Source organism: Passer domesticus, chromosome 5, assembly GCF_036417665.1.
Source record: "Passer domesticus isolate bPasDom1 chromosome 5, bPasDom1.hap1, whole genome shotgun sequence".
NCBI classification, from domain to species: Eukaryota; Metazoa; Chordata; class Aves; order Passeriformes; family Passeridae; genus Passer; species Passer domesticus.
The window spans coordinates 79483250-79507946 of NC_087478.1; the positions used below are offsets into that span (position 1 = coordinate 79483250).

The 24697-nt window shown below is 41.2% G+C and overlaps 2 protein-coding genes across 2 annotated transcripts in view; both read left to right on the top strand.

The window, feature by feature from the left end:
• The first annotated feature begins 259 nt into the window (after positions 1-259).
• STRAP (serine/threonine kinase receptor associated protein) lies at positions 260-7443 on the top strand. The gene is made up of 10 exons (XM_064421364.1): positions 260-472; positions 1433-1568; positions 2298-2379; positions 2639-2711; positions 3319-3415; positions 4293-4430; positions 4791-4927; positions 5444-5593; positions 6110-6175; positions 6507-7443. Exons 1-10 carry the CDS (start codon positions 361-363, stop codon positions 6572-6574), a joined length of 1059 nt encoding a protein of 352 aa, XP_064277434.1. The 5' UTR covers positions 260-360; the 3' UTR covers positions 6575-7443.
• Positions 7444-8953: 1510 nt separating this feature from the next.
• Positions 8954-24697, top strand: part of DERA (deoxyribose-phosphate aldolase) — a 48022-nt gene continuing 32278 nt past the window's right edge. Inside the window, exons 1-5 of the mRNA XM_064421365.1 lie at positions 8954-9074; positions 17094-17191; positions 20016-20163; positions 20809-20904; positions 22455-22589. Of these exons, the coding sequence (XP_064277435.1) occupies positions 9044-9074; positions 17094-17191; positions 20016-20163; positions 20809-20904; positions 22455-22589 (508 nt within the window). The 5' untranslated portion in view covers positions 8954-9043. The remainder of the gene's footprint in view (positions 9075-17093; positions 17192-20015; positions 20164-20808; positions 20905-22454; positions 22590-24697) is intronic.

The window sequence follows — 24697 nt, forward strand, 5'->3', positions numbered from 1 at the left end:
TAGCAGCCCGCTGTCCTCTCATGGAGGGATGGCGGATGCAGAGGACAGCTGGCACCCCGCCTTTCCCTCACGCAGCAGGATGAGGGATGCAGAGGACAGCTGGCACCCCGCCTTTCCCTCACGGAGCAGGATGAGGGATGCAGAGGACAGCCGGCAGCCCGCCGCTCCCTCCCGGAGCTGACCAGCGCGGGCCCGTCCCCCCGGCGGGCGGTGCCGCGGCGGCCGCGCCCCCGCGCGTGACGCGCGTCCGCCGGGAAGCGCTTCCTGCCCGTCACTTCCCCCGCCGCCGCCGCCGCCGCTCCCGCCGGGCCGCCGGACTCGTGCCCTGCCCAGGCCCCCGCCGCCGCCGCCGCCGCCGCCATGGCCATGAGGCAGACCCCGCTCACCTGCTCCGGCCACACGCGGCCCGTGGTGGACCTGGCCTTCAGCGGCGTCACCCCCTACGGATATTTCCTCATCAGCGCCTGCAAGGGTGAGCGGGACGGCGCCGCTTTGTTCGGGATGCCGCGGCCCGGGGAGCCCCGCCGCTCGTAGGCCGCGCGTCGCCGGCCCGAGGGTGGGAGCGGGGTCGGGGCTGTCCCGGCCCTGTCCTGGGGATGTGGCACCGCCTCGGTGTGCTCTGGGATGGCGAAGGGAGCGCACAGCCGGGATGCTTCCCCGGTGCTTCGCTGCCGGGTGAGCCGGGGGTGTCGGAGCCCTCATGCGCCCCGCGGGGATCCCGGCTGATGGGGGTCTCCGGAGTGGTTTGTTTGTAAAACTTCCCATCGCCTAAAGCGAGCTCCGCTTTGGCCAGGGCAGCTACCTTGCCCTGATGAACTCTTTATTCACTGTGGAAATAGCATTTTATCTTCGTGCATGTATATTGTCATCTTTTGCATGCATACGTCTTAAAGGGTATTCCTTTCCTGCCTTGAAGGGCTTCCAGTTCAGCTCTGCATCTTGTGTGAACAACTCCTTGATAGCCTTCCAGAAAAAACTGATGATAGGAAAGGCTTTCTGTTGCTACTTCATTTCTATTACTACTTCCTCACTGCAGCCGCAAGACTTGTTTCTACATACTGGTGACTTCATATGTTCCAATGTGAAAAAAGAGCAAACCAAATCTGTATTACATAAAGAAAACTTTACTAAAGATAAAACCTAAATGAAATGCTCCTTTCTACCCTCTTTCTATCTTAAGACAAAGTTACAGATTTTTAACAGGGTACTTTTGTCTCATTTGCAGCAGCATTTGAATATCAGTACAGTTTAGATGCATGCAGCAAGTACAGCTGCACATCCAAACTCTACAGCTAAACCCCCCTGCAAAGAGTGGCTTTGTAAAGTATGGGGCATTTCCACGTGCTGGTGCAAGGCAATATTTTTTCCTTTAAAAAACTGCTGCCTCTCTCTTTTACCGTGTCACCTGAATACTGGTTTTGTTTCTGTGAAGATGGCAAGCCTATGCTGCGCCAGGGGGACACGGGAGACTGGATTGGCACGTTTCTGGGCCACAAAGGTGCTGTTTGGGGTGCCACCCTGAACACAGATGCCACTAAAGCAGCTACAGCAGCAGCAGATTTTACAGCGTAAGTGATGGACTGTTTTCATGGTCTGTGTTTTGATTTTTGTTCTGTAGCTCTTTGGTGACAACATAGCTGTGCTAAATTACGGATTCATTTTTCTTTAGTAACTGTTAGCTTATTTTTGGCTAGCCAAATTAAAACCTAGATTTTTATCTTCTTCAAAGTAGCTACTGTTAATTGTGTCATGATGAGCAACTGTGATTGCTTCTTGATGTGCTTAATTATCATCCTGGTTTACTTTTACTTTTCTGTGCAGCTCTCATCTCTGGCACTGTAGTTATAGCAGAGTTGAAAGGGGGGTTTTTTATTTTTCATCTAGCAGTTAGCCTCTTTCCATTACATGAAACTTCTGGTGAATTAGTTCTTCGATGTTGTTTGTGCTGCTTGCAGTATTAATGAATATTTTGCAAGTTGAATCTTGTTAGTGGAGGGTAAACTATATTAATGATGTTGCAGAGAAGAGGCACCTTTGTGTTCAAACTAAAGTGTTAATTGGTTTGCATGGTCCTGAAGAAGAGCATAAAGGAGAGTGGTGGGATAGTCCAAAGAAAGCTCTAGTAAAAATATATAAAATATTCTTATTGACCAACTAGGTTACAACTTACAAGAATGTAGCACTTAGGATAAAATATTGTGATGGCATCAGGAAAGATTGCTTACAAATTCATCTGACTGTCCAGGTTGATTTGTGCTGGTGCTTCTAAAATATGAATATTTCCTCTTGCTGTTTAGCAAAGTGTGGGATGCTGTGTCAGGCGATGAACTGATCACACTGGCTCACAAACACATTGTCAAAAGTGTGGATTTTACACAGGTATGAAAAACCTTTATACCTTACTCACCAGGGAAATAAGCTCTTGAGCATGTTTTGCTATTATTTACTTTTTTGCTTTTTTTGTTGTATATCTTAACAGGTAAATAATCTAAAATACTGCTGCTTGTTTTTAAGATTGTAGGGTTAATGTAACAATTGTGTAAAGGCTATCTGAGAGAAAAAGCTGTGATTTTAACTCACAGACAAAAGCTGTATTTTGATTCAAAGTAGAGTTGACTCTCTATAACTTCTGTTTCAGGATAGCAATTATCTGTTAACAGGTGGACAGGATAAGCTCTTGCGTATCTATGACTTGAGCAAGCCAGAAGCAGGTGAGTCTGCTTTTAAAACTGACTCTTGGGGGCTTTTTTGAGTTAAATAAAACTTCTGAGATTAAGAGGTGACTTTCTGTTATGAATCACTAAGAACAATGTTGAGGGATGTTTTACAAATGTAATGTCCATAAGCTTTTGGTATATAAGGGTCCAGAATTGCTTGGGTTGGAGATCACCTGGTTCCAAACCCTTTTCTGTGGTCTGATTAAAGCCCCATCCAACCTGATCTTGCACAATTCCAGGAATGAGACATCAAGCAGAGCATGTTTCCCTTCAGTGCAGACATGCTAGAAATTGGTCTAATGAATTAAAATTAATTAAATGTAGTTATCTGACCTTTTGATGGTTGATAGGAAGTCAGAGAACATCGATGTTCACCTAGTGAAGTTTTTGAAAGCTAGGCAATCAGATAACCACTTTGCATTTATTTTGTTTATTTATTATTGTTCCTGGAATAAGATCTACAAATAAAGTCCTAAGTGCTTGAAGTAATTCAACAGTCTCTAGTAGATGGAAATCTGTGTAGCTTAAGGAAGCCCCCAAACTGCTGCATGGTGTTATTTCATTTTGTTACATTTATTAAAATATTTGGCTTTCTTTTAAGAACCTGATGTTGTCAGTGGACATACTTCTGGCATTAAAAAGGCCTTGTGGAGCAGTGATGACAAACAGATTCTTTCAGCTGATGATAAAACTGTGCGGTAAGAAAAAAGTAACTTTAAACTTTCTTTATTGTCATGCTCTATGTGAGGATGAAGTTGTGTTCTTTTGGTAAAGGATATGATTACACAAGTTACCTGATCCTAGATGATTGTAGCTGCATGGCTGATACAGCTCTGTTCTGCTGTCAGAGATCATTTTGGTAATAGTTCTGATTTCCCCATAAATGTGTGCTCCTCACGGACAGAGGATAAGAATAGGTGGTCTTTGAGAACTGAATAAAATAAATTTATGCCTTTTGTAATCCTGAATTTATAGATTTATAGATCATGTCTCTTGTGTACACACTGTCCTGAGCTATTGCTGCTTTGTCTTCTTGGTTTCCTAGTGTTGAAGATAATCAAGAGCCTAGTCCTGTTTGTTTTCATCCAGATTGTAAGAATAGAAATGCAGCAGTCAGCTAATGAATAAAGATTTTTATTTCTGCTTAGATACTTCTTGCACTGCTAGATATGAAACTTTATTATCCTCAATGAACCTCTGTAAATTGGGATTAGTAACTCTTTGTCTTTTGAAGTAAAAAGACAGAATAGAATCTTCAAGGTCTGTTGTTTAGAAGACTTAAACCAAGATTTTCAATCTCCAGGAGAATCATTGAGTAGTTAAATGGTGTTTGTATATATCATTTAATTTTGTGGCATTAAGCTAAAAAGATAAAAGTATTTTAAAATGGGAATGTGTGTTAATCCTGGCCTAGGTGAGAATGCAGATAAAGCCACTGAAGATCTGAAGTACCTGTGGAATCAAACCGCATTCCTTTGATGGGTGCCTTTTTTGATGCAGGTTTTGCCACGGCTGGAAACTGTTTGATTTGCAGAAGTCTGAGAGTCTTTTTTTCCCTTTTTGTTTCCTTTTAAGCCTGTGGGACCGGAGTACCATGACTGAGGTGAAGTCACTAAGTGTGGCCATGTCAGTGAGCAGCATGGAGTATGTTCCAGAAGGACAGATACTGGTGATAACCTATGGAAAGACTATTGCTTTTCATAGTGCAGAAACGTGAGTCCACAACTCCCAGTTTTCACAGGTGGAGTAATGGCCTTCTTGTGGGTAAAAACTGGCTGTACAAGGCCAGAGTCACCAATTTGTCTAAACTGGCATCTCTGATGTTTCAAGAAAGGAAATGACATGCTTAAACATATTCCAGAAAGTAGTTCTGTATGTGTGAGCTTTGTTTTGCTTATTCTAAACTCATTTCTAACTTGACAAGCATGATTTGCAAGTATCAAAACTTGTTTTAGAAACTCTGGGGTTGAAATTTATTTCTGGGAAAAGCAGTTGAGGTTAGTGGAATCACAGTTTCTTTGCTCTCAGTATTTTTTAAAATGTGAATTTCATTAACAAACTTTTCTCCCTCAGTCTAGAGCAGATTAAATCATTTGAAGCACCTGCTACAATCAATTCTGCATCTCTTCACCCTGCGAAAGAATGTTTGGTTGCAGGTGGTGAAGATTTTAAACTCTATAAATATGACTATAATACAGGAGAAGAATTAGGTATGTTTGTCTCCTATAATTATAAAATAGGTGTTAATAAAATAATGTCCAGTAAATGAAACTGTTGTACTCAAATGAGGTCTTAGCGTGGCATGAAAAGAAATTCTCATTCTGTATTGCAATAATAGCTGTATGCTGAATTGTCATACTGTTCATTAGATATGTCAGTTACAAGATTTTATGAAAAAATATGATGTGTTGGCCAAACTTGTTTCAGAAAAAGGATATTTTCTTACTGATCCAGTCCTCATTTAAAAGTGGAAGGAGTGGTTGAAGGAACACAGCACGTGTACTCAGTGCTGCTGGCTTGCTTTGCAGTTTTGTCTAGAATAACTAAGCACCTTTTTCCTTGCAGTTAATGAAACATTAAAGTCTTAATTATTAAATGCCTAAAGTAGCCATTGCTGACACACCCATTCATGGAAACTGTTTTGTATCAGAAACTGATCGGTTTGTACTTAAGTTTCAGTTGTTGGCTGAAATTTGAAATTGACAGTCTTGACGTGTTCCCTTCAGAATCTTACAAAGGGCACTTTGGTCCCATCCACTGCGTGAGGTTTAGCCCCGATGGAGAGTTATATGCAAGTGGCTCTGAGGATGGCACACTAAGGCTGTGGCAGACAACAGTAGGGAAAACCTATGGCCTTTGGAAGTGTGTAGTTCCTGGTAAGTGTGTGCTGGGTCCTGGGGAAACTTGGCAACTCCGTGTGCACTTTTGAAGTGATGTGTGTCATTAGTGCTAAACACTGAGTTTCTTACAGTGATTCCTGTCTGCTGAGGGTTTCTGTCTACTCCTTTCTGTTAGATTGAAGGATACTTTATAGCTGTTCTGTAAGCAGTTCACATCACACCCATAAGCTTTTTCAATATAGACACTTTGTGGGTATTTAAGCCAAGAGCCTGATGTATTTTTACGTTAAAGAGTGAGAAATATGTGATAGCACTTCTATAATCCTGAAAGAGAGACTCTAGAAGTGTGGATGGTAGTTTTCTTTTATACTGTACTCTGGTTCTTTCAGCTTGGGGAGAGGGAGGCAATAACAACATGTGGATATTCATTAATAGAATTGCTTGCTCAAGTGTTTCTCCTCAACACTGAATTACATGGAAATTACTTTTTTTAAATTAAGGTGAGTGGGTGGAACTGAAGGTATTGACTGTTTTTCTACTCTTTCTCTGCAGAAGAGGAGAATGCAGAAGCAGCAAAAGCAAGGACTACCCTTCCAGGAACTGCAGAGGAGGAAATAGGTAATGAACTGAACTGTCAGCTTCAACTGCCTCAGTGTTAAAAGATAGTCAGGATGATAGCATTCCTTAGTATGAAAGAAGTACTTTCCCTCAAGTGCTTTCTGGTATTTTTGACTCTTTTCAAAAGAACTTTGAATGCATTTGCCTGACACTGATTATGTGGTCAGTGTCAGACTGGTGACTGGAGCTGTGCAGGCACAACAGATGGGGTAGAACAGCTGGGTCAGATTGAATGGGAAAACAAACTGAACTGGTCTCTTTAAGCAATCCCTGCAACACTTCCTTGGTTTCTATATCTAAAGTGAAGTTAAATAACACCCTTTTTATTTAGTTGCAGAAGAGATTGCCTCTGAAAACTCAGATACAGTGTACAGCTCAACTCCTGAAGTGAAAGCCTGATTACTGCAGCTGTTATGTGACACGTGGACATGCGAGACTAAATCAAGTGAGCAGTGACAGACAGCAGCCTTCCAGAGTGCGCTCCCTGCGTGGGGCAAAGATGGGCAGTAATTGATGAGAATGCGGTGGAACTGGCTAGGTGTTGTCTGTAAGAGAACTGAGCATCCAAATAAAAACCCAAAAGACAAGTAGTAGAGTTCTGCTGGCTTTTTGGCATAACTGCCTACTGTCTTTTCAAAGAAGTGTGCAAGCCAAGATCCAGTCTCTCCAGTCTCAATTAGACTCATTGTAGTGTGTTTTCATTATTACAAAGAAGAGATACAATGGCTTTTACCTTTTTTTTTTCTTGAAAGTTGGAAAAATTGGCTCTAGTTGAAAAGAAGGGATTATGTACTTAAAAGTATTTGGTTTGGGTTTTGTTTCATTGTATGCTGCTTCTGAATGTTTAACTGTTTTCAGTTGTCTAAATAAAAAGCCTCTCCAAACTCGTACGTTACTTTTGAGCGTTGGGTTCATGACATGGAAAAGCAACTGCATTAATCACGTAATCCTTGGCATCTTGTTCCTACAGAGAGAAAGCAAAAGAATGTTTTAGGGCTGGTACAGAGGGTGGCAAGTTCTTTGATCTGTAAGCTTTGTATCTTTTTTATTCTTTAAAGTTTGAATGTAAACATGAGTCTCTAAAAAGAAAAAGTGAAAATTCCTAAATTAAACGTGCTGCCTGAAGTATTTGGTTGTACATGAAAATATCAGAGGCTGGCTGCAAATCTGTGTAAAGCTTGGGTTTAGTCCTCCAGACTGGATAAAAAAGTTACTCTTTCAAGGTTACAAATCATATTTTCTTCATTAAAGAAAATAATTGCCATTCTTCCACTTGTCATTTTCTTTAATGTTATGCTGAAAGCTTTACATAATGCATTCTGTGTGGTAAGGAGAAAGAGGTATATTTATTCACACATCTTTTTATTTTTTCATATTCATACTTGTCCTTACTGTCCTGTTTTTGCAGACTATACCTATTTGCAATTACCTATTTGAATTTTATTCTAAAAACAAGTAACTGATTTACAGCTAAATGGTTCAGTCTTGCTAATTCTACTAAAGCTTATGAGGGCTGCATATCTAGTACTTCAGCATAAAAATTTTAATTTAGAAATTGGATGTGTTTAAAGTGAGGGACTTTGAATGCCTTGTTCCCTGGTGAAATTTCTTGTATGCTGTGGGTTTTATTCCGTATTTGCAGTAGGATCTACAGCATTTCACAGAGAGGTCTGGAATAGAATCTCAGAATCATTTAACTGGGGAAAAAAAAAACAACCCTTTAACATCAAGTTTATCTGTTAGCCTAGTTATTCCCAAGTTCACCAGAAATCCATGTCCCTTATTCTGATCACCAGTAAGGGTATGAGCAAAACCCAAACAACAAAGTTCTTTGGCAAGATTCACTCTACTACTTACAGGATAGTTAAGGCACACCAGGGAAAAACAAGCAACAACAAAACCAAACAAAATCCAGGCAATCAAAACAGAAATGAACCAAGTGCTGTTTAGAGAGATGTGTGTGTTTTAAGTGGGAAAAGGACAGTGAAGGTGAGGATAAAAAGGAATAAGCTTTTAGGCCTTAAACAGCACTCAACCTTAACAGTAATGTTAATGTCTACCTTAAACCTAAGAATTTAACAGAGGAACAACACTTAACGTAACAATTTAACAGAGGAATAATCCTTAAGAGCATTTAACCATTTCTTAGATGACAGTGTGGCCTGGAAAAGGGGGAGGAGGATGCACAACCACACGTACTTGAAAGCTTGTAATTTTTGGCCTGCTTTGACAGGTCCTAAAGTACACAGTGCAAATGGTATATACTTCTGGAGTGACTGCTGCCTTTCAAACCATTGCTTCTCAAAGCACACATGCAGTTTTGGTATGGGAAAAGCAAAAAGGAAAAGTGTCCTCAGGTTTCAGAGTTATGGCCCTTTCCTGCTTTACCCCATGCCCTTGACATCAATATTAACAATGTACATCATATTTTCCATGAGACTTTGTGGGGTTTTCACAGATCTGGAAAAAAATGTAAAGGCCATGAAGTTTTCAGTGGCTTTGTTACCAGAATTTCATTCTGTAGGTACCAGAAGTTTTACAGGTTGGCAGGTTTATTAACCCCGTGTGTAGTGTGGCACCAGCTCCTCCTTGAGGATTCAACACGAAGACACCGGACAGTGCCTCGACTCATCCCCACGCCAACAGCAAGTTCAGCGTTTCCAGCGGAACGGAATATCCGTATACTTCCAGAGGAAAGGCACATCCCCGCAGCAGGAACAGCGGCGAGCCGTGCCCGGCGCGCTCCCCACGTGGCGGCGGAGCTCCGCGCCCGGCCCGGCCCCGCCGCTTCCTGCCCGTGCGGGGCGGGCCCGGAGCCGGCCCGGGGCCTGCCCGAGCTCCGCCCGTGCGGGGCGGGCAGCGCGGGCCATGGCGGGGCGGAACCCGGGCACCGAGCTGGGTAAGCGGCGAGCTCAGCGAGCGGGGCCGGGGATCCGCGGTGGGCGCTGCGGGGCCTCGGGGCGGGGGTCCCGGGGCGGAGCGGAGCGGTGCCGGCCCCGGCTCCCCGCGGCCGGCCGAGCCTCCCCCGGCGGCTCCGGGACCGCGTTCCTCTGCAAAGCCGAAACAGGAACAGCACTGGGGTTCCTGTGCGTGTTCTGACCTACTCCCGTGACCGGGAGAGGCTTTGGGACTGCGGGTTAAACACGAGTTAACGTGACACAAGTGGCTTTGGCTTGAGGGCTCCGAGCAGGGTCAGAGGCTGTAGGAGAGCCCTGGTGGTATCACAAACCTGGACCTGCAGGGTCAGAGGTTGTAGGACAGCCCTGGTGGTATCACAAACCCGTACCTGCAGGGTCAGAGGCTGTAGGACAGCCCTGGTCCTGTCACAAACCCGACCTGCAGGGTCAGAGGTTGTAGGACAGCTCTGCAGCTCTAGTCCTGTCACAAATCTGGATCTTCAGGGGCAGAGGTTGCAGGACAATCCTGGTCCTGTCACAAAGCTGGATCTGCAGGTTCAGAGGCTGTAGGATAGCCCTGGTGGTTTCACAAACCCGGACCTGCAGGGTCAGAGGTTGTTGGACAGCCCCAGTCCTGTCACAAAGCTGGACCTGCTACAGAGGCTGTAGGACAGTTCTGCATCCCTGGTCCTGTCACAAACCCGGACCTGGTTCTCTCCTGCACACCGTCCTGGTTCTCACGGGATAATCCTTCCTCCCCTCTTTCTCACCAAGAGATTAAAACCACTTGATTTGGGCTCTGATTTGCAAATTCGAGACTCCATCCCCACCTCTTCTGATCGTTCTCCTTGTTGCTCGCTCTCTGGGGGGTGGTGAGGATTTTCCAGGTGTTTGCAGCTGGTTTCTGGGCCTGAAAGGTGGCGGTGCCCGAGATAAGGCAGAGAAAGACTTCCTCTGCCTTTTCCTGGCTGGAGTTGCCTTTCTCCTCATTGCTGGGGAGGGGGAAAGTGCTACACCTTCCTGAGCAAAACCCAGCTGCAGCAGTGGGATGAGTTGAAGCGGTGACACTTGCTGCAGCCTGCAAGGTGTGATAATTTGGCCATCATGAGTAGGTGGACAATGAAGTGGAGGAGACACAGGGCTGGCCTCATGGAAGAGGGGGAGCAAAGGCCAGCTGCTGTGGAGCAGGTGGGTCTCAAAGCTGGCACGAGCAGAGTTCAGCAGATTGTGGCATCACGTGCCTGTCATGAGAACAAGCACAGGCACTTTTCACAGAGCCAACATGCAGTTTTGATGATTAGCCTGTCGATGGACAGTGAGAGCTGTGTTTCCATTCACTGAAATTGTTGCAGCTTTCAAAAGTGAGCTGTCTAATTGCTCTCTGATGTCCTCTTTGTTGAGCTGCTTCCTGGGACAGGTGAATTTCAACTGCAGCCATCCCAAGAGCTGAAACAAACATTAATAATGTAATTGACAAAACATCACTGTTAGGAAAAACAGCTAGCACAAAAGTCTGCAAAGGCACTCCAGTTCCTTTAAACCAGGGGTGTGTCATGCTTTTTCTTAGTGAATTCAAGCTTTAAATTAGTTAATACGTGGGGAATCCAGAAAGTTTAAGTCAGCTCAGTGCTGATACTTGTTGCCATCCCTTCCCAGGGACCTTTTTTAAACCAGCTGTGGTCAAAACGAGCTGGGTTAGATGTTCAGGGCAGGGGTAGGAAAGGCAGTGGTGTGGCTATCACCATGTTTAAGTGGCACCTTCTAGCCTCTGCCTTATGCTGGCTGCTTTAAAGAGAGAACTGCACCTGCCTGCCATTTGCTTTCCCTCTAAATATGTACCTGAAATACAGCAGCACACTAAATACAGCACTTAACAAATCTTAGTGCTGTACCTCAGCTGGTAGCAGTACTCAGAAAGAGCAGGGTAAATAAACCCTTACCTTTATCTTTCATGGTTGCTGGCAATGCTCACTGCTTTTGTCACTTAGGCACTTCAGCTTCTGAAGGTTTTACAAGCCCGTGCCAGCAGCTTTAACACTAATTCAGGTGATTTGCTCTGTTTCCCACACAGCTTTGTGTAGAATTAGAGTTTTCTAACAGGGACATCTAGTGGTAAAATGTATTTTACTTAAAAATACATTGTTTTTGTCCATTTCTGTGTCTGCTGTTTCTGTGCTTGCTACCTAATGTCATTATCAAAGCAGGGGGTCTCTGATGTTGCCATTAGAGAGTATCTATTTGTTTATTTGTTATACTGACAAGCCAAACTCTTCACCAATCATGGCATGTAGTGCTTTCCTGCGTGATTTTTTAAAAAATAAATACATTTTTGTAAAATTCCTTGATTCTTCCCTCCTTATCTCCTTCCCTTGTACCCATCACTGTGCCTCAGTAGAAGAAGGTGTTTCCTTGGAATAAAGAACAGGTGCTTGTTCCACAGATGAAAAGACCCTGATGTGCACAGTCAGAGGCTCACCACCCTCATGCACTGATACATTTGCAATCCAAGAGTTGTGCAAAGAGTTTTACAAGTTTTTCATTCCACAAGCGCTGTTTGCAGAGCTTGTGTGCTGGGGCTCACCACGGTGCCTGCAGGGATGGGAATGAGCCTGCCTCTCCTGCTCTGCTCTCCAGCTCCCTGGGTTAACAGCCCAGATGTTTAATGTTTTGTCATGCTTCAAGGAGTATCAGATGCAATTTTTGATGTCACTTCATAAAGAAATATTGGAACATATCAGTGAACATCTGTTTTGGAAGTGCAAGCTGCTTTGGTTTAACTGTGGGGATGCAGACACAAGGACCATCCCTCTTGCAAGGCACATGAAATATTGGGTCCAGTGTCTCTTTCCAATAGGAAAGAGAGATTGACAAAACTGTCACAGCTTCAGCAGAGGGACAGCACAATGGGGCTGGGGCTGGGGTGCTTGCCTTGTGAGGAAAGGCTGAAAGAGTTCCTGGTTTAGCCCAGGAAAATGAGGGAAAACTTGGGGCAGAACAGTCAGGTGCTGGGACAGGTTGGGCTCAGAGAGGCTGTGCAATCTCCATCCCTGGGGACTCTCAAAACCCACCTGAATAAAGCTCTCAGCAGCCTGGTCTGACCTCAGAGCTGGTGCTGCATTGCACAGGGTGTTGGACAAATGATCTTTGAAGGTCTTCCAAATTATTCTACAATTATATGTTTTATTACTTCTGTGTGTCTATATATGTCTTAAAAAATATATATATATATATATGCACACACACACATATATGTATGTATTCTGAGCAATGAGTAATTAATTACAGTTGTTTTGCAATGTTCTTGGATTCTTAAAAAACCCCATTATCTATCTGTGTTGCTCAGACCTTCTAGCTGAAGGGCCAAAAATACATTCATTATGTTTCAATTTATATATTTTTAATTATAGTTGGTATTTCTGAGCCGTCTACATGTGAGAGCTAGCCTGTTGGTAAGTGGCATTTAGATAATGAAGTGTTACATCCCTTTTCAAAACAGCATAATTCTGTTCTAATATATTAATAGCTGGTTTTAGCCTGTACTGTGGCTCTGGTTCTTCACTGTTCTAACACCTTTTGAATCTGGTGGGTAATTTTAATCAAATTTGAAGGACAAGTAGATTGTCTTGCAAATAAGTTAGGCGCTGGGTGGAGTGACCAGATCAGTTCTTTTGTTGAGGGAAAGGCAGGCACAGATCAGCAAATTACATGAATTTTCATTGCAACTGTTTTATTTTGGCCTTTATGGCAGAAACAGAGTCCTGTTTGACTCATGGTTGGAAGGACCACATGAGGACAGCTGGGTTTTTGGGGTGAGGAGGTGTCTCAGGAAGAGAGGGAACAACAGGGGATTTGGGCCTGCAGGAAACCAGGTCCTGATGTTCTGCATCTCACTTCCTGAGGAAAGGCTTCTCTGGTTTCCAAAATGCTTTGGAGGAGGACACCATGATCCATTTTGTGTCATCCATGGACAGCACTGTGTGATTTCACTGATGGCACAAGACAGCAGAGCTGATTTCTAGCTCAGGGCTCAAGCTTTGGTGTCCTGCTTTGAGTATCTGGATGCTGATGGCTTGGAGACTGAGCTTCTGTCATGTAAAGGAAGACCCGCATGAAATTAAGGATCTCTTGGTCCACATCAAGTGTCACTCTGGAAAAATAATTATGGCTTTTGTCTTGACAAAGCTGAATAACCCCAAGTCTCTAAACAGCTCACACGGTAAGACAGCTGTAACAAGACCTGATCCCAAAGCCTTTTCTCTCCTTTCAGTGGCTTTGCTCAGCTCTGCGTGGCCAGCTGGGGTCAGCCTGTGTCCAGCTGAGCTCCACGGAAGGTTCAGCACACAGTTTGGGTCTCTTCTCCTGAAATAACAGCTTTCATCACTTCCCTTCCCATTTTATCGTGCGCTCATGGTAAGAGCAGGAGCACACATGCTGTCTCTGGCACACAAAATGAAATAACCAGTTGAGGGGGGCAGCTCCTTTTGGGAACAGTGCTGCCTCAAAATGCTTGTGAAACGAACGCCTCAGGCGTTCTTGAGCTTTCTGTTTCGCCATCTGAAGGGATGCCATCAACACATTTTTTTAAAAGCTTCTGTAAAGCTTGGTCTGTTTTATGAGGAATGTGTTAGGAAGCTTAGATATTTATGTAATTATCCTAATGAAGTGGTTTTATTTATTGTTTTCTGAGGAAATGCTCGGTATTTTTGGATTCGTGAGGAGATGAATTTCCTGTTAAGGAATTGAATATAATTTTTTTTCAGATGTCTTCAGAGAAAAAAAGTAAACTAGAAGAGTGATTACAGAATATTGGCTAATTAGCTGTAGTGTAACTGCTTTAATTACTTTTATCCCTGAAGCCACATGACTGTGCAGATGACTAGCAGATGACTTATTTAAAAAAAAAAAAAAGACATGTTCACACTGCAAGGTTAATGAGCCTAATTAAATATAGTTTTCCTTAGCCAGATACTAAATCATAAAGCTTGGGGGAATGAGGGAGGGGGAGAATCCAAAGGCAGTCAGTTCTATTTCAAAACATGGTTTTATTCTGATATTTAATGAAAAAAAAGAGAAAAGCTGGAATTGTGAGGGATTTTTCTGAATAAAGGCACTTAGATCTAAAGATTTGATGAGACCTCACATGGCAAACTTTGAAAGTCTATTTAGAGACAATTATGCTGAGACATATTTGTTTTCACTTACCCATTGCTTTAATTAATGTAGGAATGGGCTTGAATAAAAGGTCTGTGTTATATGGAAGTCTCCATCTGCTGCTGCATATTTCCAGAACCTTTGTCCTTCCTTGCCGTGCCATTTTTATTGCACCATTTCATTTCCTGTAGTAAAAGCTGCATGATGTCTCACATTAAGTTGTACAGAAAGGATGGAGTTCTGATTTTTTGTTAAATTACTCCTTTTTTAAAATTATTTTTAATTTTCTGCCTGTGCTGTGCACTGTGGTTTGAGTTCCCACACTCAAAAGAAATACTTGGAGATCCACTTTCTGTGGTCTTTTAGGGACTCTTGCATCCCATGCACAAAAATTAGATGTTAGACATTACTGAGTTGCCATGTGCCAGCTACCTTTGTGACTAGCCTTGAGTCACTGAGAGCAGAGGGGAAAATGTGCCAGACAGTGAAAAGGGCTCAAACCAAAGGATTTTATCCTGTTTGCAAAGAGCATGCAGTCAGCTATTGCTGGTCAGCTGATATTTGGTGACTTTCACAGGTGACTTTGGGCAAAGCAACAGTAGTAGCTTATTTCCACTTCCACTCTCCTTCCACACTTTTTGTTCCATTATGAATTGGAATTTTTTTTCTTTCTCCTAATGGATTTATAGTTGATTATTCCCTTTAAGCTGATCTAGTGTGCAGGGCTCTAACATCTTAAAAAGATTGCTTAGACCTGAGTCAGGATTCTCAAGTCAGGTTGGGTAGATACAACAGCTTTATCAGACTGAATCCTCTACAAACAATGACTAATGAAGAATTAACCTACTCATGGGCGAAATTTGTGTCCTTCCATTTAAATTTTCATTTCAAACTTGAATTTTCCCTAACAGACTGGACACTGTCTTCACTTCTTCATTGTCTTCCTCTCCCAGAGAATTGTTTTTATAAATAATTTACTAATTGGTTTTCTTGGTTGTCTTCAAACGTATAGAAAGGATAGGTTAGAACAGACCAGCTGAAAGGATCCTTATTAGAGAGAGAAGCTGAGTTCCTCATCTAGACTGTTTCCTTTGGTTTTATCACATTTTCCAAAGGGGCTGAAAGGTCACCGTGCACCCAGGAGGGTTCAAAAGTTATTATAATAAATGGGATTATGATTAAATGATGCTGCCTCAGCACCTGGCCCAGGTAAGAGAAGAATCATAACATAGGGTTTGTGTGTCCCTCCTCTAGATACTGATTTATGTGTGATTTCCTCCCCCATGGACTTTGTCAAATATATCCTGATAGGCAAAAAAGGAGGAAAGTTGTAGCCATGGATTTTTTAGCAATTTTTTCTCACCTGCTTTCTACAAGTCAGCTGAGCTGAGCTCCTTGCTTTGGGGGCAGAATGGATAAACCTGGGGCTTTGAAATTGGAAAGAATGACAAGGGTTTGTTGTTTGACTTGCTTGCAACTTTCCAAGCTCCCCCTTTTCCTTGCTGCCATGCAGTGAGTCTGATACTAAAAGAAATTTAAAAAATACATAAATCCAATCTTTAAAAAAAAATAAATCCATAAATTCCTTAGGATCCCTTTGAAATTCCTTCACTGATTTATTTGTTCTGCTTTTAGCTAACACTTTGTGGGTACCACTCACTTATAGCTTGTATATGGTAATAGGACAGTGGTAGCTTACTTATGCTCAAAACAAGATTTTCTTCAGCTGTTTCATGTCGTCCTGCATTTCCTCTGAGTCATCTTTACCCTAAATTGGTTTTTGTAAGCCTAGGAAAACAAGATTTTATTTACACATACTTTGGCTAGTATATTAGTTTTCTACATTTTTTGGCTATTAAAGCTATTCAGTAGGAAGAAAAAACATATTTCTGTACAAAATTAGTGATTTTGTCTACCAGATTTTTTTTTTTAAGTTTTAAACCTTTTTTTTTTTTTTAATCAATATGCTCAAGGGAAATGCAATTTAACACCGTAGTAAAGAAGATTCATAGAGTGACATGCTCTTAATAAATTCAGTCCCCCAGAATTATTATCTCCTAGTACCTGTCTTTGCCCATGTCCATATTCTGACCTTAACTGGGGGTGATATTTGATGATTGATGGTGGTGATTTGCTGATGATTGGTGGTAAATGATTGTTGATGTTATTTTCACAGTGTTTTCATGGAATGCTTGTACGGTATTTAGAAGAATTATTTATGTTTTGGGATGTGAGAGACTTTAAAGATACTCCAGTTTCTTTCTCCTGTGTACCCTCATGAGCAGTCTATGTTTGATAATATTAAAAATTGCACTCTGGATTTACCATGCTAAGCAGAAATTTAAAGATTCAAGAGCCTGAACCCTCAGTTCTCCTTTTTCAGTCAGTTACCCTTTGTTAGGCAGTGGCCAATATTTGGTTCTTCTGGCTCTAGACAGTTTCATTATCTTAGTACATGCTGTGCATCTGCAGCTCTTTGGGAATTCTGGAATCTAGAAATAAGCCATCAAGCAATGGCAGAGGGCTGTTCTGTAGGGGTTATTTTGTTTTTTCATGCTACATGTATAATAAACTTATATTTAAGGTTACAGGACAGTGTCTCTTTCTCATCAGCACTCAGTTAATTCCCTTGCAATGTCACACAAATCATGGTGTGTGAAATACCAGTTCACAGATCACTTTCTAACAGAAACTGAGGTTATTTTGGACTGGTGATAAGAACACAAGCCATTAGAAGGACATGAAAGCACAACACTCTCTTCAGAGCTTCCAAACTTCCTACAGCTTCCTTCTAAAGTACCACACCATAAATTAAAAGAACACAGAAATAGATGAGGCTTTTTTTTTTCTTTTTTTTCTTTTTCCCCCAGAACTTGGCTGGCTCTCAAAAGTGTATGTGAATCGACCTGCAGTGGTGAGACATGCAGAAGAAATTAAAAAATGGAGAACTCTGAAAGGTAATTGGCAAGTAAGTGCTCTTCTTATGCATTCTGTTCCTGTATTTTTAAAGCAGTCACTCTCCCTCTCCAGGCTGTAATATTGAATTTTTTTCAAGATACATGTAAACTTAAAAGATGTGCTTGTCCATGTCTTATTTTAGTAATTTGTATTTGATGATGATGGGATGGAATAAGGTGATGCATTTATCCAAACAAGTTAAAAACCTTATAACTCATGACTGGCAAAACTGCAAATGGATTTAAGTCATCTTTATTCATGAGTGGATTAAATTGTGTATTACTATCCCTCCACATTTATTCTGTTTTCCAGACAGACTTCTCTGCATGCTGCCTTCTTATTTTTTAATTTTAAACCTGTAAGATATGATCATGGTCCCTGTCAAATTTGACCTACCTGGATGATTTTTCTTTGCTTAAACATTCTCAATGTGTGTGATTTCATTGCTTAACTAGTTTTTTAAGCTAAAATTCAAAAATCCTGACTGGCTGTGGCATTTGGTGGGGGGGAAGGAGCCCACTAATGTCAGGAAAACTGACATTTCAGCTGCTGAGATAAGGTAAATGGCTGGTTATTGTCCATCTTAGCATAAAAAGAGAAACTTTTTTCCATTCACAAGCAGCTGTTCTGCAAACAATGCTTGAGATGCCTCCCCTCTGCACACTGAACAACTTGTTTATGTGCAGCAGCAGCTGAAACCCTGGAAGCAGGAGGAAGGAGATGATGAAGGATCAATCTTAAGAGTGGAATGTAACAGAACAAAGCAAGAATCATTTAATTATACTCAGTTCTTTAAAATGTTGTTCAAAATAGTTGACATCATGCAACCATTCTGGGGTGGCTGAAGCTGTGTTCACAATGAGCACAGATTTTGGGATTACAGTTTGGGGTTAATTTGATATAGGTGTAAGGCACTTCTGGAAGGTGATAGAAAAAAGTTTCTTGCCTGCTTTTCCTTTCTGAAAATTTGTGCTTTGTGTGTTATGATTAAATTTTAAAAATTGGAGATAAATGGAGGAGATTTAGACATGAGCTCAGCATTTCTTTAGAGTTTCTTCTGATGCCTTGAGAAGGCTGCCCAGAGGCTGGACAGAGTTCCAGAATAAAGCAGGGATTGATTCAAAGGATCTCCTGCATGGATGCACCTTGGGCAGCACCAGAGCCCAGCCAGGGCTGCACCCAAGATGAACCCAAATGGTCCCAAAATGCACGAGCGCTGCCGGGGTCTCTCCCTGGGCTCAGCTCTGCTCCATGTGCACATTGCAGTTCAGTGTCCAGTTCCAGCTGCAGCCCCTGCAGTCCCATCCTGCTTGTTTTTCTCTCTGCAGCCCACGGGGTTTGTGCTCCTGGCCTGAGATTTGGATCATTTGTCCTTGGTCCCCAGCTGGAGCAGGAATTGTTTCATCTCCTTGCTCTGTGCAGAGAGCTCACTATCCCCTGATGTGAAACCCAGACCCACACACTAAAGCAGCACAGAATGTGAAAAATATAAAAGCTGAAACCTGAGGCATCACTTATGCATAAAAAGTTACTTTATACCAAGTTTATCAGCCCAGTTGGGAAATAGTATCAGTGAGAAGCTCCAGATGGGTAACCAGGGCTATCCTCAGATACCACAGGTCCTGTTATGTAAAAAAGAAGTTTTCTTTTGACTGAAGGTACTGTAAATAACAAATACAGACAACTACAGGCTTTGATTACAGAGACTCATTGGGAATAAAGGGATTTAGTGTCACTCCCACAATATCGCTTGCGAACAGATGTTTATTCCTAATACTTCTCCCCTCTCCTAAGTAGAAACACAGGAAAGAAAACCAGAGAAAGAAACCCAGAAACACAGAAACCCATGCAAAGTTTTACTTTGAAGGGTGTCAGAAGCATCTCTCTATTTGAATGCTGTCGCAGCAGGGCAGTCATGTGCTGTTTCCTTAACAGAGGTGATTTTGAACCTGTACATGCTTGAATGTAAGCAGCATCACAGATTCAAATTTTGTAGCCTGTTTCCCAAAATACCCAATTAGAAAACCCTTTTAAAAACCCTGAAGTTTGCACCAGTTCTTGAAACCCCATGACTACATCTGTCTTGATGACTGTGATTTATGTCATTGGAGAGGAGACAAAAATTCCCTCAAACAGAGGATAAAAAAATCCAAGTAAAAGTAACATAAAACTATTTCTAGGGAAAACTCCTTTCAAATAATTATAGGATGAAAGAAGGAAGCAGAAACAATCAGTCAGTCTTAGACTAACAGAGGCCAGTGATGGTTCACTACCCCATTGCCATTGCAAACTCTCACCCTGTACAGGTGCCCTGTAAGAGAACTCAGCTTTGAGTGAAGTCATCACTGTAAATGAGCATTTTCTGGGGGACCTTCAACAGATAATTCAAAATAATGTCTTAAGCTCAACTTCTGTTCAGCAAAAAAAAAGCTCATAAAATTTTTAGTTATGCTTCTGTTCCATTCTTTGATTAATAAGTCTTTTAAAATTCTGAAGCATTTCCATCTAAAGACTGCTTTAACCTTGCCACTTACCTCTTGCCTTTGGGGGTGTGTTGTGCACCAAAATTACAGATTTTTTTAATGGTTTTTTGTTCCTGATTCACACAAAAAGAAGTGGATCCTTTTGAGGAGATATCCTCTGTACCATTTGATACTGCTGAAGACAAATATCTGCCAGCCTATCCTAAGCCATTATTTGCTTATATGTTACATCCTATACATTTCCCCATTGTCAGAGTGGGAGCCAGGCTTCTGATTCCTGCACTTCTAAGGCAGTTTGGCTTTGGCATTGCAAACAGAAATGCTCCATTCCTTGCTTTGTTCCCTTTGCAGGCAGCTTGGCTGCTGAAAGCTGTCACCTGCTTAGACCTCACCACTCTCTCGGGCGATGATACTCCTTCCAATGTTCAAAGGCTGTGTTTTAAAGCAAAGCACCCTATCAGAGAGGATCTGCTCAAAGCCTTGGACATGCATGATAAAGGTATGGTAGCTTTTGGGGTGTGTATTTGCTAGAGGAAATGGCTGTGTTTCCTCGTTATTTTCTCATTTTTCACTGCTTGAAGTGGTGTGGACCAAAAGGGAATCAGGCCTTGGATTGAAGCCATACACGTAATATCAAAGATTAGTACTTTTTTAAAACTTGGATTTATGGACTCTTCAGACAGTTGAAGTATAAAATATGAGGTCAATTATCTGAGATTTAAAGAGCATTTTAGCTGGAAATGCAGGAGGGCTGCATTAACATAAAGACTGCTCAGTTGCTGCTGGGCTCAGTCTGGCTCCACAAGTAAGAACAGAGCTTGGCAGTGCAGCTTCTCTTGCAGCAATTTGCTGATCAAGCATAACTGTGATAAAGTCTTAACTGTGTGTGTTGGCATTAAACTGTGAGTCTGTCAATAAAAATCTTGGAGTTTTAACTCCTGCTAATGCAGACTTGCTCCCAGGGTCAGGTGAAGGAAGGTGAGGGAGGAAACAGCACGAGAGTTACCTGGACCATTTGAGCAGTGTAACTGCTTAAGATCCTTGTGAGAACACAGGAGTGGGAGCTGAGGACAATGCACACGTGCTCATGGAGAAGGTGGAATTCTCTGTAGGAAAAAGGGAACTGAGGCTTTTGCTTTTGCAGGTATCACTGTTGGAGCAGTTTGTGTGTACCCCGCGAGAGTCTCTGATGCTGTGAACACTCTCAAGGCTGCTGGTTGTAACATACCAGTGGCTTCAGGTGAGCTTTATTCAAAAATATCCCATTAAATAGTTTGATTTTATAAAATACATAGAGAAATCCAGAAGTTTGGACTTGCTTTTGTGTCAGGGGGTAATGTAAAAAGGTAACAGGTGGAAGGAAGGGAATGGAAAGAGAATTTTCTTCTGGTATAATCTTTTGTTGTCTTCCAACATCAAGTCTATCAGGAATGCCAAGTCTTTTTGCTGGAAGCTCTTCAAAGAGGCCTTTAAAATATATCAGTGTTTTTTTCACCTGGACAGAAGAAATTGAGATAGAGTGCTGGACAAGTATCAGTATATACTAAGTAGATAATGATGATGATGATGATGTGAGTTCCAATAAAGGTTTATTTTCCCTATCATGTTTGGCTTTTAAGTGTAATCCTGTGTCAAGGCAGCAGCTGTGTGCCACACACCTGCTCATACAGCCACTTCCAGGATGGAGGGAAAAAGAGAATTGGAAGAGTAAAAGTGAGAAAATTTGTGGTTTCAGATAAGAGCTGCCTTTTTGTGCACTCCCAGCCCACTCACCAAGAAAAAGCCTTGACTCTGTGCTGGCACTGCTCTGCACATCCCTGCAGAGCCAAGGCTGTTTCCTGCACAAATCCAAAACACTCCAGGTACAATGAGGATAACTATCCCAGCCAAAAGCAGCACATCCTACAGGCTGGCTTCAAGGCAGCTGTGAGCAGAGCCAGGGATTGTGCCTGCTGAGCAGGTTCAGGACTTTCACATCCAAAATCAGCTCTTCTCCACTCATCACACATGAGGGACAAGTCCTGAATGTGCAGGAAGCAAGAAGGAGAATCAAGGAAACACTCAGGTTGGAAGGGAGCCCTGTATGTGATCTGGCCCAACCCCCTGCTCAAAGCAGGGGCTGACTTTGAAGTTAGATCAGGTGTTTAATGCTGAGATACATGTGAGTTTTTTTGTTCTTGTTTCCTTGTTGTGCAGGGGAAAAATATGTATTAAATGCATTTATATGTCAGAGAGAAAGGCAATCTCTGACAAAGCCATTATTTTTTCCATTTCCAAAGTTACCTTTGGGTTTTGTACTTAACCATCATAAACACAATCTTAAATAGAACTTGTTGAAAGCAATTTTTGCTATATTGTGATTTAACCATTAAACAACATTATTATTATTTAAATCAAGATACTACTTAAAAGAATTGGAGAAAATTAAAAATGTATATATTGCTTCATATCTGAGCTCCTTGTTTGCTCAATCTGCTGGAAGCAATAGGTATTGAGCTTTTATCTAGGCTGTTCTGGAAAACATCAAGGCATATGAAAGATCTTTTCAGAAGATGCACTTACCTTGCTGGACATTGTTTTTAAGGGTAAAGCCAATGTTTCTTATTGGTGAAGAGAGAGTAGGATGAAGTGCCTGTAGGTTTTTTTTAATCATGACAAGCATTAAAAAAAATAATAACATTCAAATTTTTTGGTCTATTACCAAAAATATTTTCAATTTTATGGTCGATTTATAAAACTAACACATTCATGAAACATTTCTTCCTTCTCCCTGCACCCCTTTCTTGCTAGTGGCTGCTGGGTTTCCATCTGGACAAACTCCTCTGGAGACCAAACTGGCTGAGATAAAGCTGGCAGTGGAATATGGGGCCCGGGAGATTGACATTGTCATTAGCAGGAGCCTGGTGCTGACTGGCCAGTGGGAAGGTAAGTAAAAAAGTTCCTTTGGCAAAGAACCTAAACCTTGCTATATCCACATGCAGGGTCTGTCTCTGACTCTTCCCCAGATCCCTGCATCAATCCTTGAAGAATTTGGTCATTCCCCTCAGAGTAATCTGGGTCTCTGAGCTAAATAAAATCTATTTAATCAATTTATAAGAAAGGGTTGCATTTTTTGAGAGAAATCCTGTTGGAAGTTGTGTCAGGCTGGACAGGCAGAATGACTTTGTGGTTTGAAAATTCAGGTCTATTCCCTCCGTGCCTTTAGAGGACTTTGTGTACAGCATTAAAAAAAAATAGCAAGTAAAAACCTTATTATTTGAAGAGTTTTGTTAGAAAGCCCAAGGGGCTGCTAATGTAGATGATACCTTTTAAAATATACATGTTTCATTTCTTGATGAAAACACGTATTTTAGTTGTTTTCTTTTTGCTGAAAGTTGAGGGAACAAATTGACTGTTCGTATTATTATTGATGTTCTGGCGTCTGTAGACTACTACTAATTAGTAGGAACAATAATGCTGAAGATGGTTTTTGCTCTAATTGCATCCTTAATGTACTGTGAATGGTTTGCCTTAAGTGCTGACAGTGCTCCTATAACTAATCTCCATGTGAAGGTAGACACATCATTGTCTTGGAATGAATTTTCCATTTAGCTGTATAATGCAGTGCCATAATATCCTGTTTATAATAAAGCCCTGGCACCTGACTTTATTTAAGGAAATAACAGAAATCATGGTAATAGATCATGTTTTCTGGTCCTCTTTCAATGAACAGTTAGAATTGAACCAAAAACCCCAGATATTTCTGCATCTGTGTCTTCAGGACTGGTTTCCTTGCTGTAATATCTTGGCCTCTTTTGTAGTGTTTGCAATCTCCATACTTTTGGTCTTAGTTATTTAAGAATTATTTTTTTTTTTAATATGAAGGAGAACTCAGAGGAAAAATACAGGGCTTGGATTCAGAGAGAGAGTTTGGATCATGACTGAAATGAATGGGAGATGAATTACTCTTTGTGGTCACAAATTACAAGGGAGGAGTACACAGACACTGCAAAAGATAGATGTGATATAAAGCTGTCACTTTACTAAATAAGTAAATTAGGGATGGCTTTTAATTTGGTGTGGATATTCTTTTATCCAGAGCTGAAGTCTTGACAAGGTTGAAAGCCATCCTTATTTTATATATATATTTTACATATATCTATATATATAAATCTACAAAATATACATTATTGTATATTCCATATATAATATAGAATTATTATATAGGTATATGATAGAAAATATGTTACATAATATATTTATAAATGTACATATTATTTCTATTTTTATTTATATATATATACATATATAAAAATATTATTTTTTTGCGCCAATGGCAGAATTTAAATTATTTCCAAATTATTTCCTAACTTTATTTATGAATCTGAATCTGTTTGTGACATGTGTTTACATGATCTTGAAAAAAAGCTACTTCAGAAAAAGAATTTACTTGCCACAGGGATGCCACAAAGTGAAAAATTACAATATTTAACTTTCCTATATAAAAAGAAAGGTATTTCATTAGGTGATCCGGATATTTTGGTGAAAATGTAGTCTTCTGTCTTCTTGTTGAGCTTTACATAGATATGTTACCTGTGTGATTAGGAATAATATAGAATAATCTATAAAATACTTAGAAAGAATCTAGAAAAAGGGACAAAGAAGCATTTTTTAGGCTAAATCCCTATATTACATAAAATTAAATAGTGCAGTACCTGTGCCTGTGTTTAAGGTGCTTCATCAACTAAAGCTGCCTTGCAGTTCTATTGTAACTTATGCTAATTGTAGTAGTCATTATAATAATAATAAAATAACAATAACAAAACAACAACAACAACAACAACAACAACAATAATAATAATAATAATAATAATAATAATATGCTTCTATGGGTATTTTCTTATGCTGACAGTCTTCACAACTTCAGAAGATATTAAAAAAAATTATGTGGTGGAGTGCTTTTTAGTTCATTTTTAGCTTTTCTTCTTGCCTGTGCAATAATTGGGGTCACCACAATAGAATAGTGTTGCTTTGTGATTTGCTTCAAAGGCTTG

What these genes read in the sequence shown, in the direction of transcription:
- STRAP (XM_064421364.1), top strand. Translation starts at nt 361, where the DNA reads ATGGCCATGAGGCAGACCCCGCTCACCTGCTCCGGCCACACGCGGCCC. An exon ending in GCAGCAGCAGATTTTACAGC is followed by an intron (nt 1,569 to 2,297) that starts GTAAGTGATGGA and finishes CTTGCTGTTTAG; the next exon opens with CAAAGTGTGGGATGCTGTGT. An exon ending in CTTGAGCAAGCCAGAAGCAG is followed by an intron (nt 2,712 to 3,318) that starts GTGAGTCTGCTT and finishes CTTTCTTTTAAG; the next exon opens with AACCTGATGTTGTCAGTGGA.